Below are 14,801 nucleotides of genomic sequence, written 5' to 3'. Positions count from 1 at the left end.
GTTCTTGTTTCAGCATATCACCAGGTTCAGTCATCACTGGGATTTACAGTCTATTACTGGCAGATTTTTAAACTCTCAGTCATTTTTGATTTTTTTTTTACATTTTATGAATTACACTGGTACAACAGCATAGGCCTTCAGCTACTGTGTATGTAGATCTATAAAAAAACTACTCTTGATCATTCAAGCAAATGTTTTTCTGTGTATCTGAATCCATACATGATCATACATTTGTTCAGCTTTGGTTTTAAGCATGTTTTTTCCCTAAAGAAACAATGGTTCACATTTTAATCTGGAAGTCTCAACAGAGATCACCCAATACATTCATTTAAATGCAGTTTATTCCCATTAACTATTGTTTGTGCATTAAGAGATGTGTTTTAGTCTTTTTGCAGTCCTTTTAGTTTATTGGATATGTGAAAGTGGTGTAACTAATATTGTGAATGCTGTGACAAGTACTGAAGGGAAACTCTGTCAAAGCTACATATAATCACCATTCTTCTTCCTTGTGTATGTAGGCTGCAGATATAGTCTGAGTGGACAGACAGACATTTCGGTTGGGAATATCATAGTTGTTGTAGTGTGTTTTTTTTTTTTTTCTGATGACCCAAAAGCATTGCTGCAATTTTTTTGCTGGTTACGTACAGAAATGTGTTGTAGATAAGACAAATATCATTGTGTCTGAGGCAAAGACAGAGGTTGCCTAGAGAACGATTTGTCCAACAGAACATCCTAGAGAGCAGGCAAGAATCTCTGATTTTATAAAAAAAAAAAAGGGGGGGGGAATTTAGTGCTTGTGGTAAATGCTGCATTGACAGCTCTAGAGACTGAAGGCTTCTATCCATGGGGTGGGTAGCAGCAGCAGCACCTGTTTTTCCACACCTCCTGCTAATATACCTCACATGTTGAAGAGAGACCACCTTTTAAGGGATGCACTTAATTGTCTCAGTAGTAGTAATTGTTAATTAGTACTTTGTAGCTTCAAAGTTTTTGACCTCTGAGTCTGAGCCAAGTGGTTGTTGTAACTTTCACACATATTCACCGGAAGCAGATTGAGACTACCAATTTGTTTCACGTATGCCACTGAACAGCTGTTGGATAACAGCAAGTTTGGTCACTACCAATCTGGACTGTCTTTGAATTGGTGATGTAGACACCGAGTGGCAGGAAGTGAATGAAAATGGAGACAGAAATTAGTATCTTTTGGCTAAGTAGCTGCAACTGTATTAAGCCTTTTATTTAAAATTTGGTACTGTTAATTCCTAAAAGCAACTTGGTCTGGCAGCAGTGAAAGGTGGAAGGCTGTAGCCATCCCAAGTAGTTATTGACCTTCTCTACCCTTCAATGTGCAGACCCTACTAATGCCTAAGTGCCACTCAGGCATATCCACTGAGGCTTTCTAAACCAAGGCTCAGGCTGGTCTTATAAAAATTTAGGGCTCCCTGAAAATCCAACTCCCTTTCTTCTTGAAGGAGCCTGATGTCTAATCTACAACAAAGAGGTGTTACTCCAAATCCTGACCTGGCACAGTTGGGAGAATCAACCAAAACTTTGATTAATTATGTCGTTGCCGAGAGAAATCAAACATCTTTTTCCCAGGACAAATTGTCTTAACTGTTATACACCACTAGCAACCAGACCTCATTCTATATTAAAATATATATGTTGAGCATATTATCTCCCCATATCGAAAAGATGTACACCATCTTGATTAAGATGAAGAGATCATGGCACTCATAGATAATTACCTCGTTCTTTATTCTCTTGTCCCAGCTGAAAAGTAAAGTCTTCATTTATCAGTCTGTATCCTTTGTCTTGGTAACCGCCAGTGCTCTGCTGAGAAAAGTTTGAACTGGTGATGTAGTAACTGAAGGCTCTGTGTCCCATTATCAGTCACATGAAGCAGCCAATCCCTGTTTTGTTTTTTTTCATATCAACCTCTTCTACCAATGGCAAGGAGTTTTACCCACTGGTCCTGCTCACTACAGACCAGCTAGGGCATGGGTCACTTCAGCTCAAAGAAATGATTCTTTACACCAGCTACTGGGTGCAGAGGAGGAGATAGAACATGGGATACTGTACTAAACTTGCAGGCCCATTGAGGAGCCATTGTGAGGTGTGTCAGTCCAGGAGCACCCCACTGACTTTAAGAAAAGGTTATGAATAAAATTTTCCTATTCTAATTTAAAAACAAACAAGCAAACCTATGGGTAGGTCCTGTTCATTGGGTTCCTTTCTGCTCTTAATAAATGAACCTCTTTAGACACTTGGGCCTGCATTAATTTTTCTTTTTGAGTAGGATTCAATCTCAGTAAACACAGCTGAGTATTTCTCTACCATTTTTAAAGGCTTAAAGGTGTTTTGCACCTCATCAAGCACATGTCAGCCTCTGGCAACATATGACTTATTTATTTTTAAAGAAACGGTTTTTTTATTTGTATATCCTTTACTATGCAAATTCTTCTAAATACGAGCAGGATTAGGAATAAAGTCCTAACTAAGGACTCTGAATTAGTTACAGGCCAGGGGCTTAGGCCAGAACAAATATATATTATATAGGAATTTCAGTTTGCTGTAAATCTGTAACAGCAGCTTAAAATAAAATAGTTTTACACATCTAAAACAACATCAATTTGCCAGTCAGTGCTTCATGTATCAAAGAGTGTTCTGTGAAAATATCAATATCATTGGTTAATATAAATGAAATTAATTTTTAAAGCTGGGCTAAAGGTTGACATCTGAAAAATTGCATTACTTTGCAGAAGAGAAATTTCTGTCTTCTAGTGAAATTTCAGGTCATAAGGGCAAGTAATTTTCACAATCTTCAATGGGAACCAGTGAAATATGAACTTCATTGTCACCTAGCCCCAAAGCGATAAGATAAAATGAGCTGATACATCATTTGCTGTGGTTTTATCATCTCCTCCAGTAATTGGAAGAGAAAACATAAGAGTTTTTTCCCCCCCCAACCCTCCTCCACCCACAACCAGGCTTAAACCATTTTAGTCTGATCGATACAAAGGTCACATAACATTTATTTATTTATTTTTAATTCTTTATACTGGCTAAAACTGCCAAGTGGAACATTAAAGTAATGAATATGTTTAATTGAATTTGTCACCCATGAAAATGTGGAATAGAATGGTATATCAGACTGTAGTGGGGGTGGAGGGGAGACTGCTAGAATGCAGAATTCAGCAGCTGCTTGAGTAAATATTTGACAATTGAATAAAATCATTTTCTTACTGCTTACCCTCCCCCCCCCCCATATGATTTGTTTTCTGTTTTGTTCTGGCAGTGTGTTAAATGAAAAATCTAAAATGATGTCAATGAGCCCTGAGATGTTTAAGAGCAGTTATGCATTCTTAAATTATCATTAACATAATTTTTTTGGTACTAGGTCAGTTGTGTTTGGACTTTATTAAGTAAGAAGCACAGTAAGACTTTGTTTTAGTAACAAATCCTATATAATTATAAGCTACAATTATATGGCTTAAATACTGTGATCGAGAGCCAGTTACACAGAAGATCATATGTCACTTTTTGTAAAAAAAATCTAGCTCCTTGCAAGCTCATGACTCTCTATACAAACTTGACATAAAAAGATTAAGGTTACTATAACCATCATACTTTGGTTTGTCAGAGCAATAATTTACTATAGGTTGTCTTTTGATTACAAACAAACAAAAACAGAAATGCAAATGTATTATTATTCTGAATGCACACAATATATGGGTATTTTAGGAGTGGGTTTCAAACAGACATTTCATTTTGGAGTACAAAATATAAAAATATGAGGCAGCTATTGAAATCAGTTATTTGGTTTTTATTTTACTTGTGATACTTAAGCTGTCTGGCACATAAAAATGATCTAATTATTCAATTACTGTTCAGTTCTATAACCCATTTGCAGACTTAATTACCTCTAGAGTAGTCACATTTTCAAGATCAATAATACTTTATTCTAAAACTGAGTATACGATAGTTGATTGGTTTGCTTAAAATTTAAAATAAAATGTTGTTCTTTTAACCTTTAATAAAAGATTTTTTTATTATGGAGTATAATAGTACATCTTTAAAATTGTAACAATTTAATTAATATGACCCCATGTTTTAATACAACATGGAGAGATACTGTTGTTGAACTGCTATGATGATGATAATCTATACTATAATGACTGATGTGGAGAAAGTAAATAAGGAAGTGTTATTTACTCCTTCTCATAACACAAGAACTAAGGGTCACCAAATGAAATTAATAGGCAGCAGGTTTAAAACAATCAAAAGGAAGTATTTCTTCACACAATGCACAGTCAACCTGTGGAACTCCTTGCCAGAGGATATTGTGAAGGCCAAGACTATAACAGGGTTAAAACCCTAGATAAATTCATGGAGGATAGGTCCATCAATGGCTATTCATCAGGATGGGCAGGGATGCTGTCCCTAGCCTCTGTTTGCCAGAAGTGGGAATGGGCGACAGGGGATGGATCACTTGATGATTACCTGTTCTGTTCATTCCCTCTGGGGCACCTGGCATTGGCCACTGTTGGAAGACAGGAGACTGGTCTAGATGGACCTTTGGTCTGACCTAGTATGGCCATTCTTATGTTCTTAATCTTTCAAGCAATTTTTTTGAAGAAAAAAAAAGTTAGTTTTAGGGCTTTTTTTGTTCACGTTGCAAGATGGCAGAACAATGTAGGGGCAGGTACTTTACTGCTGTGAAACTAGCACATATAGATTCATAGTTACCATGCATCATTAAGTGAACTGTTTGTCTATATATAGTCTTAACTGGAGGCCAACTCTGACTGTCCAGGCAACTCTAATTACAAAATCAGGGCCTAAAATGTAAGTTCAAGTCAGGGGCTAATTGCCCCTCATTCTTCTGTCTTCAGTTTCTCCGGTAGTGTCCTGCACCCATGCGGAATATCATTGACTTCAGTAGGGCTGTGCAAAGGTCCACCCAAATTGATATGATTGCAGGATCGGGCCTTAGTCTATATTGTTTGAGATGACTTGAGGGTATTGTACTGAGGTGAACATAAACTGATGGTGTTTATCATTGTCATGCTATTTGTTTACATTGTATCCCTAAAGCCTATATATGTATCAGCTTGCACAGGATGTTTTTGTACCCATGGAATTTTAGAGTAACCCATCGTTTAGCATAAGCGTTTTGAACTCTTCTATTAAGTTGTGTACTCTTTCTTTAATGTCTGATAAAAATATCTTTATTGCCTATTCAGTCTTGAAACTCCGTGTTAAAGCCATTAAATGGTAAAATCCTAGAAATAGTTCTCCATTTCTTTTCTTGAGATGGGAGGTTATATCATTTGTGAAGATTAAATTAGAATATGCAGTCACATTAGCCTCTCTTTGTTTTAGAAGTGTTACTCCAAAATGATTGGCAATGAAGGAAAAAGCCTTAGAACCATAATTGTCACCTTTTAAACTTAGGTTATTGTGCAACAATAAAGAAGCTTTCTTTATATTAATAAAATCCTATATTATCTGGCATATGAATGAAAGCGATATGTTGGTTTTTTTAAGGGAAACTATCTTTAATTTTCAAAAGTTGTAATTATAAAATTAAAAATTTCAAAGAAAGTAAAACAGATGAAACATTTTTGCTCCCTTTTTAATAGAATACAAATTCTGACTTTATTTTTTTTAATTTGCTTTAATGATTTCTGCAAATACTTCATATTTCTGAAATGTGAGCTATTGGTAAAATCAAATGTTCTGAGTCTGGAAATGATAGAACAAAGGAAGGGTCCAGGTTTTTATAAGAAATATATAGTAAAAAACATTGAAGAAGAGTGTGTGTTCTGTATCTTTCAAACTACTATAGTTGGTATGATGACTGCAGAGCAATGGTAATGATGCAGTTTCCATAGCAACTGGTTCATTGGAGGGCTAGACCTTTGTCTAGGGTGCTGTCAGTATGTGTGGAGTTTCAGAGAACAGAAAGTCCCAAAGAAGGTCTGCTTCCACCTAATCCAGTTTTAATTGAACTCCAGAGACTTTGAAGTGAAGCTACAGACCAGGCAGATAGTATTCCAACAAGAAATGAAGGTCTTGCTCAGCTAGGCCTCAGCTGCTTCTCACTCCTGATAACTATTTGTAATGAATAAAGAATTGTTCTAGAGGTGCCTGGTAATGTTTCTGTAGTTGAGTCTGAGTTTTTATTATAAACTTTCTGGCATAGGATTCAATAACTTTGTCATGATTGTGAAAGACATTAATATAAAGTATCTCTGAGGCTTCTAAGTTAGTTTTAAAAATCCATTTGTTTTTCATCGTTAGGTGTATTGGAAATTTTCCCATTTGATGGTTTAATTGTACACAAATTGTCATAAGTGACTCCAGCTGGGGGAGAGAAGAGTATTTAGCCTTTTCATGTGAATGAATTGTTTAGGTTTCTGTTTTAACTCATATCTGAGTAATTGATTTTTGACTCTAAAATGTGTGTGCATACAGCAATCCTGCTTGTCATAATTATTTTTACTTTGCTTGCTTAAGAGATTTTGTGAATTGCACACTTTGATCTATCTACCTCCATTGGCCCCTCCAAAATATGATCTCTGAAGACATAGGTCTCGATTTGAAAATATTATTGGAAGTTTCATCTGAATAAAGTAAATGAGAACTTTGCCTTCACAAGGTTTTCAGGATTGACTGCTTTGTCTCCTCAACCAATGCTACTTTTTTTTGTCATACTTTCTCATTGGTACTTGTTATACATGTAATAGAACAAGCCTTACATGGTGTTTCCTGGATACACCGTATTGTCAGTTAGTTGGGAGAGGTGAAGAAAAGGGTTAACATGGTCCCAAGTCTACTATAGCTCCAATTTCAGAAATGGTTTGGAACCATTACTGATCACTGTTACCTTTCATGTGCCTCTCAATAATTTGATTAAAAAATAGCAATTAGGGGGGATTTTTTCATTGTGAGCTGAGGGGAGGCTGGTGGTGTTGAAGAGGAAACATGAGGAGACATTGTACCTTGCAAGTTCTGTGCTTCTGAGCTGTTGCTTGTTTGTTTGTTTGTTTGTTTTTGTTTGCCTGTCTTGTATTTTGTTAGGTTGTAAACTCTTCAGGGCAGATATTGTGTTATATGCTATGTATGTATACAATGGTTGGGGCCTCTAAACACTGCTGGAATATAAATAATAATACTTGCACACATACATATGTATCCAGGTAGGTGGCCAAAATCTGTCCTTACATGCTCATTGAAGACCGCTAATTTCATTAGAAGTCTTGCTCATGTTCTTGCATTGAATTTAGCTTAACACTTTTAAATAGTTGCAGAGGATCTTAAGAAGTGATTTTTAACATAATGTATTATATTGCTTAAGCAGAATTGTGGTGGCATCAACTAGCAGCCTTAAATTTACCTTCCTTGCTTTATTGGATTTAAGTCAGACATAATTGTATTAATTGAAATTATGTTGACAAATCTAAGTTCAGTTTTTCTTGTTGCTTATGCTTTGTTAAACTGGGGCAAAGAAGTGCCAGTCTTGTTGTCCCTTAACACCTTCATAATTAAGCTTTGAAATGAAAAGGCAAAACTGGTGCAGCAAAGAAACAAAGTGGTTGAGGACTAAAGATAGGATTAGTTTGAATTGTGAAGGCAGACTAAGCATCTGTGTCTGTCAGCTGGGATGACAGGAATTGTAACAAGTTACTTTGACAACCGCTTACTCCATAGAGAGATTATGCCGAGTTCATTTGCAGGTTTGTGTTTAACCTTAGCTGACAAAATGATACTTAACCTCTTATACAGTCAACCTTTATACTTCCAGAATGAATGAATATTGCCTTAACGATAAACTTAAGGAACAATTTTTAAGGTCATTTAAAAAAAAAAAGGGTATTTTTTCTTGTTTATATGTTACAACACTAAAATAAAATGTAGATCAATCCAATGTCAAAAGTGAATGCCCTCCATAAAAATTACTATATTTGTCATTTAATCCTGAAATGTAACATATTTCATTCAGTGTCTAACAATTGCTTGGCTAGGAAATAACACACTAAAAATTTGATCCTGAAAAACAATAAGGGCAGATTTTCAGAAGTGCTCAGCACCAACAATTGATGCCAGACTTTTCAAAGAGCATGGCTCCCATTTAGGCCCCTAAATAAAGTGGCCAGATTTTCATTGGGCGCTGTTAGTTGCTGAGCACTTTTAAAAGGATGGCCTCTAAAATACTTACTAGGAAAAGTCTGATTGTGTACCTTTGAAATCAGTTGCATAAATATAGTTCTCATATTTTCCAAATTTGAAATTGCATTATTGATGTAGTGATTGAATTAAGGTTTTGTTTTTGTTTTCTTTTAAATATTACTGGAGTTGCAGATTTAACTATTTTATTCCACATTTCCTGGATCAAAAGTACTTTTGGAAAAAAAAATGTGATGGTGCCTACACTGATAGTTTGTTTATAATGTAATGTCCTGTCTGCTCCTGAATACTTATTGTCCCTTTTTATTTTATTAGATTCTGGCTTATACAGAGGGACTCCATGGAAAATGGCTGTTCACAGAGATTCGGTCAATTTTTTCCCGACGCTATCTCCTGCAAAATACAGCATTAGAGATCTTCATGGCAAACAGAGGTAGCGAGGGATTGGAATGAAGGGATTGAGAATTTTGGTTTGACACTATGGGTTTGCTATTTCACTTTTTGTTGGCTAGAATTTACTGCTGTTTTTGTTTAATGGATATAGGCTGTGTCTTTGATTTAAAAAAATGAAATTATATGTACAAAATACTTCAGATTTCAAGGATAACTTTTTCCTATATAAAGAGCTTTCCAGAGAGAAGTCTTGTGGGTAAAACATCATAACTCACTTTATTTTCAATTAAGTTTTTTGCTTCTATTTACAGTCCAAATGCTGAGTTGGCACTTTCTGTACACTTACTTTGCTTAAAGCATGTCTGTGTTCTCATCTGTCGTATTTATACAGAGTATTATTTTCCTGTGGTAGGAAAACAGTTGCTGGTTATGCAGTATTAAGGACAAGGGAACATAAGAGCTGCAGTACTAAATGAGACCAGTGGCCAATATATTCTTACATCCTGTCTTTGTCAGTGGCCAATTCCAGGTGCTTTCAAAGAAATCCCAGAATAGACAATTATGGAATAATCTACAGGATTTAAACGTCTTAAAGAAAAACAAATAATATGTTCAGTGAAACTCTGGATATTCTTTTCATGTATATAAAAAAGCTAATATCTAATCCTTTGACTAAATCCTACCAAGCTCCTGGCCTCAATGACAGTTGTGTCAATCAGAGTCACAGGTTAATTATTTGTTGTGTAAAAATCCAAATCCTTTTATCAGTTTTAAATTTGTTTTTTGCATGTCTCCTTATTCTTCTATTATGAGGGAGGGTAAACAGGAGTGCTTGATTGAATTTTTCTAAGCTAGTCATTATTTAGTATGCCTCTTTTGTCTGTTTAATTCATCCGCCTTTGTGAAGTCAATAGTTCTAGCTTTTCAGCCTCTTTTCATAAAGAGAACTCTTGATTCATCATTTTCATCACCAGTCTCTGACACGCTCTCCCCATTTTCAGCTCCCTTTTTAGAGATGGGGTGAACAGAACTGAATACAGATGAAATATGTAATTGATTCTTCGTGTCTTAACATTTTTTTCTCTTGAAACTGTCACTATGCATTGAGCACAGGGTTTCACTGAATAGTCCATAGTGATACCCAGATCTTTATCCTTAGTAATTTTGAATTCAGCAATATTCAACCAAAGAAAAATCACCTCTTAGTGTGTGACCAAACCTAGTCACATGGGTGACCCATTTGATTTTCATATGCTGCGTTTGAATTCTGATTTCAAATCTGGTTTTGCTATTATAAAGGGATAGTCATACCTACCTGTGAAAAGTGCATGGAAACAGTAGTTTAGTAGACAAGTAAGATTTCCTCAAGACTTCTGCCATTTATACTGCCATTTCTGATGACTTATACCAGAAGTACTCAACTTTTTCCATGCCAATACTCCACCTTTCCATTTCCCCTTATTCCTCTGTGCTCCTCCCCACCAATCTAGCCATTGCTAGAATTGGGTGAAGTTTTTTGTGCAAATCTGTCTTGGGGGGGGGGGGGGGGGAGAATGCAGATTCAGTTCAACCAAAACAATTTGCTAATTTTGATGTATTTCAATGAATTGCTTAGGTCAAATTTAAAAAATAAATTGGAAATGTCAGAATGGTTCATTTTGCCTTTCTGACATGAAAATGGTTTGACCCTTTCTGTTTTAGTATTTCATTGTTTTATTTGAAAGCCCTATTTTTGTTTGTGATTAATTTTGTATTTTACATAAACGTAAAAAAAAGTTTAGAAACCCTCAAAAACAGAAGAAAACATTTAGTCAAATGAGAGGTTTTGTTTATCCCAAAGTAAAATTATTTTTAGCTTTTACGATTTTCTGGGAAAAGGGTAGGTTTTTTTGTTTGTTTTTTTCCCCCCCCATTTTGGGTCAGCCCACACCAAACTTTTGTTTGTTTATTTTGGCCACCAAACCAAAAAATTGATTATTCACACAGCCATGATCCTGATCCTGCTTAGCAAAATGGGAAGGGTAAGATAGGTAGTCAGTCACAACCCCAACACCTAATGAGGAGTCACAACCTCCAGGTTGAGAATCCCTTTCTTAAAGCTGTTTCACAATTATTTTTACAGTATCTGTAGTATCAGCTATAAATTGTGCAGCTGACTTTCAGAAATCTTAACACTTTGTGGGTCCTGCATAGTTCAAGGATTTAGTACTAGAATATGGAGCTTTACATCTCAAAGTGAGCAGTATGAATCCATCCAGTTGCCACACCATATGATGGCGTTTTGATCTAAGTGAAATAAGTTGGTCTGTCCAATTCCTAGCAAACTTGCGTTCGCCTCACAAAAATCACCATCTCACAGGTGGAAACATTTTTGGTATTCTAAGCAGACAGTCAAAGAAATAAATTTTGTAGACTGATCTCTACTGTCTGCCATCTAGAGGTGTAGTTCCTTAAGGTCAGATAATGAGGATCTAGGACCTATGAGGCACTTTCCAATCCCCTAGCCATGTGGCCTTAGAAAGAAACTGCAGGGAGGAGTCGGCCAGAGACTGAAATTGATAGAACAACTACAGAAACATTTTAAGCAGGGACCATGGGACAGTGATGATGTCAACCGACTGCTTTTTGTAGGTTTCACTTTGGACTGGGGTAGGCAACCTATGGCACATGTGCCAAAGGCGGCAGACGAGCTGTTTTTCAGTGGCACTCACACTGCCCGGGTCCTGGCCACCGGTCCGGGGGCTCTGCATTTTAATTTAATTTTAAATGAAGCTTCTTAAACATTTTAAAAACCTTATTTACTTTACATACAACAATAGTTTAGTTATATATTATAGACTTGTAAAAAGAGACCTTCAAAAAATGTTAAAATGTATTACTGGCATGCGAAACCTTAAATTAAAGTGAATAAATGAGGACTCGGCACACCACTTCTGAAAGGTTGCCGACCCCTGCTCTAGACATTCTCTCCCCTATGCTGTTTGGCTGTTTACTCCAGCTCCTTCCATCTGCTTACTCCTCATGTCCTCCCTCCCTTCTTTTATCTTTCTGTTTGACTAGTCCCATCCTAACAGAAACCCATCTAAATTATTTAAATAAAAAATATTCGTGCCACTAACATGATGTTTGCAAATCATGCCTCTTTTTCTATGCTATATCATTTTCCCCTACCCTCTATCTGATTTGTTTATTTAGATTAAGATTAGATTAAGTTCTATGAAACAGGGACTCTGTCTGATTCAGTGTGTAAAAGGTGCCTAGCACAATGGAACCTGCTTTCGCGTGGCTTCTTGGTGCTACCTTAAGATACAATAATACATTAGTATGGATTGCTGCCTTGTTCATGTAGTTGGTTTGGGCCAGAGCTGCTTTTTTTCCTCCAAGTCCTTTTTTGAGCATGCATGTAGATCATAATGGACTCAAAATCTCAGTGGTTGAACACTGCTCTTGTATATCTTTAGGAAAGATCTTTGTTCTGGTATTTTCCCTTCCTAAATTTCAATTTAAACCAACCTATATGTGAGGTCTTTTGATGAGCAATGTAAGGCGTTCTAAATATTTACTTTCTAGAGGTTTTGTATCTATGCCAGTCTTTTGCAAACGGTGCATTGAATATTGTAATTTATACTGAGATATCAAAAAGTACATCTAAAGGGTTACACATTTTCTTAAATAAAACTGATTTTTTAAAAAAAATCATGGAATAAAAAGATCATGTCAAATATTCTCGAGCTGGTTAACTTTTTGTAGGTGAAATGACTTCTGAAATTTGTATATTATTTAAAAGTGGAAGAGCAGTTGTTAGAATTTTTATCATAGCTTAATATTGTCCTTAATCTTACCATGGGATCTGTGTGGGTTAAGACCCAAATCCAACAAAGCATTGAGGCTCATGCTTAAATTTTAAGCACTCAAGTAGTCCCTTTGGATCTAAATTAAGCATATTCAAAATGCTTTGCTGGATTGGGGCCTTAAATGGAACTCCACATGGGCATAAATGTCCACCTCTTCTGATCTCATTACAAGATCACATAGTTTTTAATTTTTATTTCCATGCGATGTCTCAGAATAGAAGAATTCAATTTCCTGATGAAATATGGAGGTTGTGACGGGTTGGATCACAGAAACCCACTTGGGAACTACCACCTGATATGCTTTGATTATCTCTGAGTCTGTTTTCCCTGCCAGCTTAGGACTTCAGTGCTCTGCCTGGTTTGAACCAGACACGCTTGCCTGCTACAAACCCAAACCCAGACCCAAGTCCGAACTACATTCCCTAAAAGCTGCTGGCTTCACTGAAAACAGCTTAAGAAGTGTTCCTCTCTCCAACACCCAGATGCCCAGTTCCCAGTGGGGTCCAAACCCCAAATAAATCCGTTTTACCCTGTATAAACCTTTATACAGAGTAAACTCATAAATTGTTCGCCCTCTATAACACTGATAGAGAGAGATGCACAGTTTTTTGCCCCCCCCCCCCCCATATTAATACATACTCTGGGTTAATTAATAAGTAAAAAGTGATTTTATTAAATATAAAAAGTAGTATTTAAGTGGTTCCAAGTAATAATAGACAGAACAAAGTGAATTACCAAACAAAATCAAATAAAACACACAAGTCTAAACCTAATACAGTAAGAAAACTGATTACAGATAAAATCTCACCCTCAGATGTTTCAATAAGCTATCACAAACTGGACGCCTTCCTAGTCTGGGCACTAAGGTGGTAGCTAGGGGATTTCTCATGATTGCAGCCCCCTTTGTTCTGTTCCACCCCCTTATTTAGCTTTGCAAAAGCCGGGAGTCCTTTGTCCCTCTCTGGGTTCCCACCTCTCCTTCTAAATGGAAAAGCACCAGGTTAAAGATGGATTCCAATTCAGGTGACATGATCACATGTCACTGTAAGACTCCAAGCCTTCATTCCTCCCAGCCTGACTTACAGGAAGCCCTGAAAGCAAACAGCCATCCACAGTCAATTGTCCTGGTTGATGGGAGCCACCAAGATTCCAAACCACCATTAATGGCCCACACTTTGCATAATTACAATAGGCCCGCAGAGTTAGATTTCATATTTCTAGTTTCAGATACAAGAATGAGACAGACAGGCAGACAGGATGACCACACTCAGTAGATTATAAGCTTTGTAATGATACCTTACAAGAGACCTTTTGCATGAAGCATATTCCAGTTGTATTATATTCACACTCATTAGCATATTTTCATAAAATCATAAAAAAAGAATGAATGCCTGTTGAAAATCTTAAATATTTCTCTGCTAATTCCACTTAAGTGAAAAATAGCTTAAAAAAATAAAAATTCCCAGCAGAAGTCACAGTTGCGTATGATGCACTTACTATACAAACTGTGTATGCTTTTTCTTTTGCCAAGCTGAATCTGGAAATAGAGATGAATAAACATAACTTTAATTTTTATTATATTCAAATAAAAATTGCTATAGGTAATGTATGCGGTGTTAATGCTAATAAGACAACATTTGCTGAAACTTCTGCTAGTGTTTACAACTAGAAGTAGCTTTAAAAATGCAGTTTTAAAAAGAAATAACTCATGATGTATAAAAAATTTGACTTACAGTATATTTTGGGAAAATATATTTAATGCTATATCTGATACACCTGAATTCAAGTAGGAAGCCTACTATAAATGACAGGAAATAATGTCATGTTCTAACTGTTCTATTTGTTCACAGTTGCTATCATGTTCAACTTCCCAGACCCAGCAACAGTAAAAAAAGTGGTTAATTGTCTACCACGTGTTGGCATTGGCACTAGCTTTGGGCTACCACAGACCAGGTATTTTACTATGAAAGATATAAGCTACAGTATGATTTTTCTGAATTATCTTCCTTTTTTAAACTAAATGGTTTAAAAACACAAAACAACCCACCCGCTGTACGAAATTCTTTGTTTAGTTGTACTGCAGAATTTCAAAGGCAGAGCAGAGCTCATCTTTATTACATAATCATATGAACAGAGAGATTGAGTTTTGAGGGTTTTGGATTTCTGTCACGTTATGGAGAAAGTTGCCCTCTTACTGGCTAAGACATAGTCACTTTCCCTGTTTAAGGAGTTACATTCCTTTATGCTTGTCAGCTCTCTGAAATGTAGGAGTCTGGTTGGAGGATTGATTAGCTTTTGTGGCACTTTTCAATTATATTAGGTTGACTGAGACATCCTTCAACTCTCCACAACACTTCAGCC

General features: G+C 36.2%; 1 protein-coding gene across 8 annotated transcripts in view; it reads left to right on the top strand.

The window, feature by feature from the left end:
• The window catches only part of LRBA (LPS responsive beige-like anchor protein), a 551,104-nt gene that overhangs the window by 351,234 nt on the left and 185,069 nt on the right, over window positions 1-14,801 (top strand). For all 8 annotated transcript variants that reach the window (XM_065597797.1, XM_065597794.1, XM_065597798.1 and 5 more), the window contains exons 41-42: window positions 8,509-8,626; window positions 14,291-14,393. In XM_065597797.1, coding sequence (XP_065453869.1) covers window positions 8,509-8,626; window positions 14,291-14,393 — 221 coding nt within the window. The remainder of the gene's footprint in view (window positions 1-8,508; window positions 8,627-14,290; window positions 14,394-14,801) is intronic.

The sequence above is a fragment of the Chrysemys picta genome, chromosome 5, assembly GCF_011386835.1.
Source record: "Chrysemys picta bellii isolate R12L10 chromosome 5, ASM1138683v2, whole genome shotgun sequence".
NCBI classification, from domain to species: Eukaryota; Metazoa; Chordata; order Testudines; family Emydidae; genus Chrysemys; species Chrysemys picta.
This window is presented reverse-complemented; position numbering and strand designations above follow the sequence as displayed.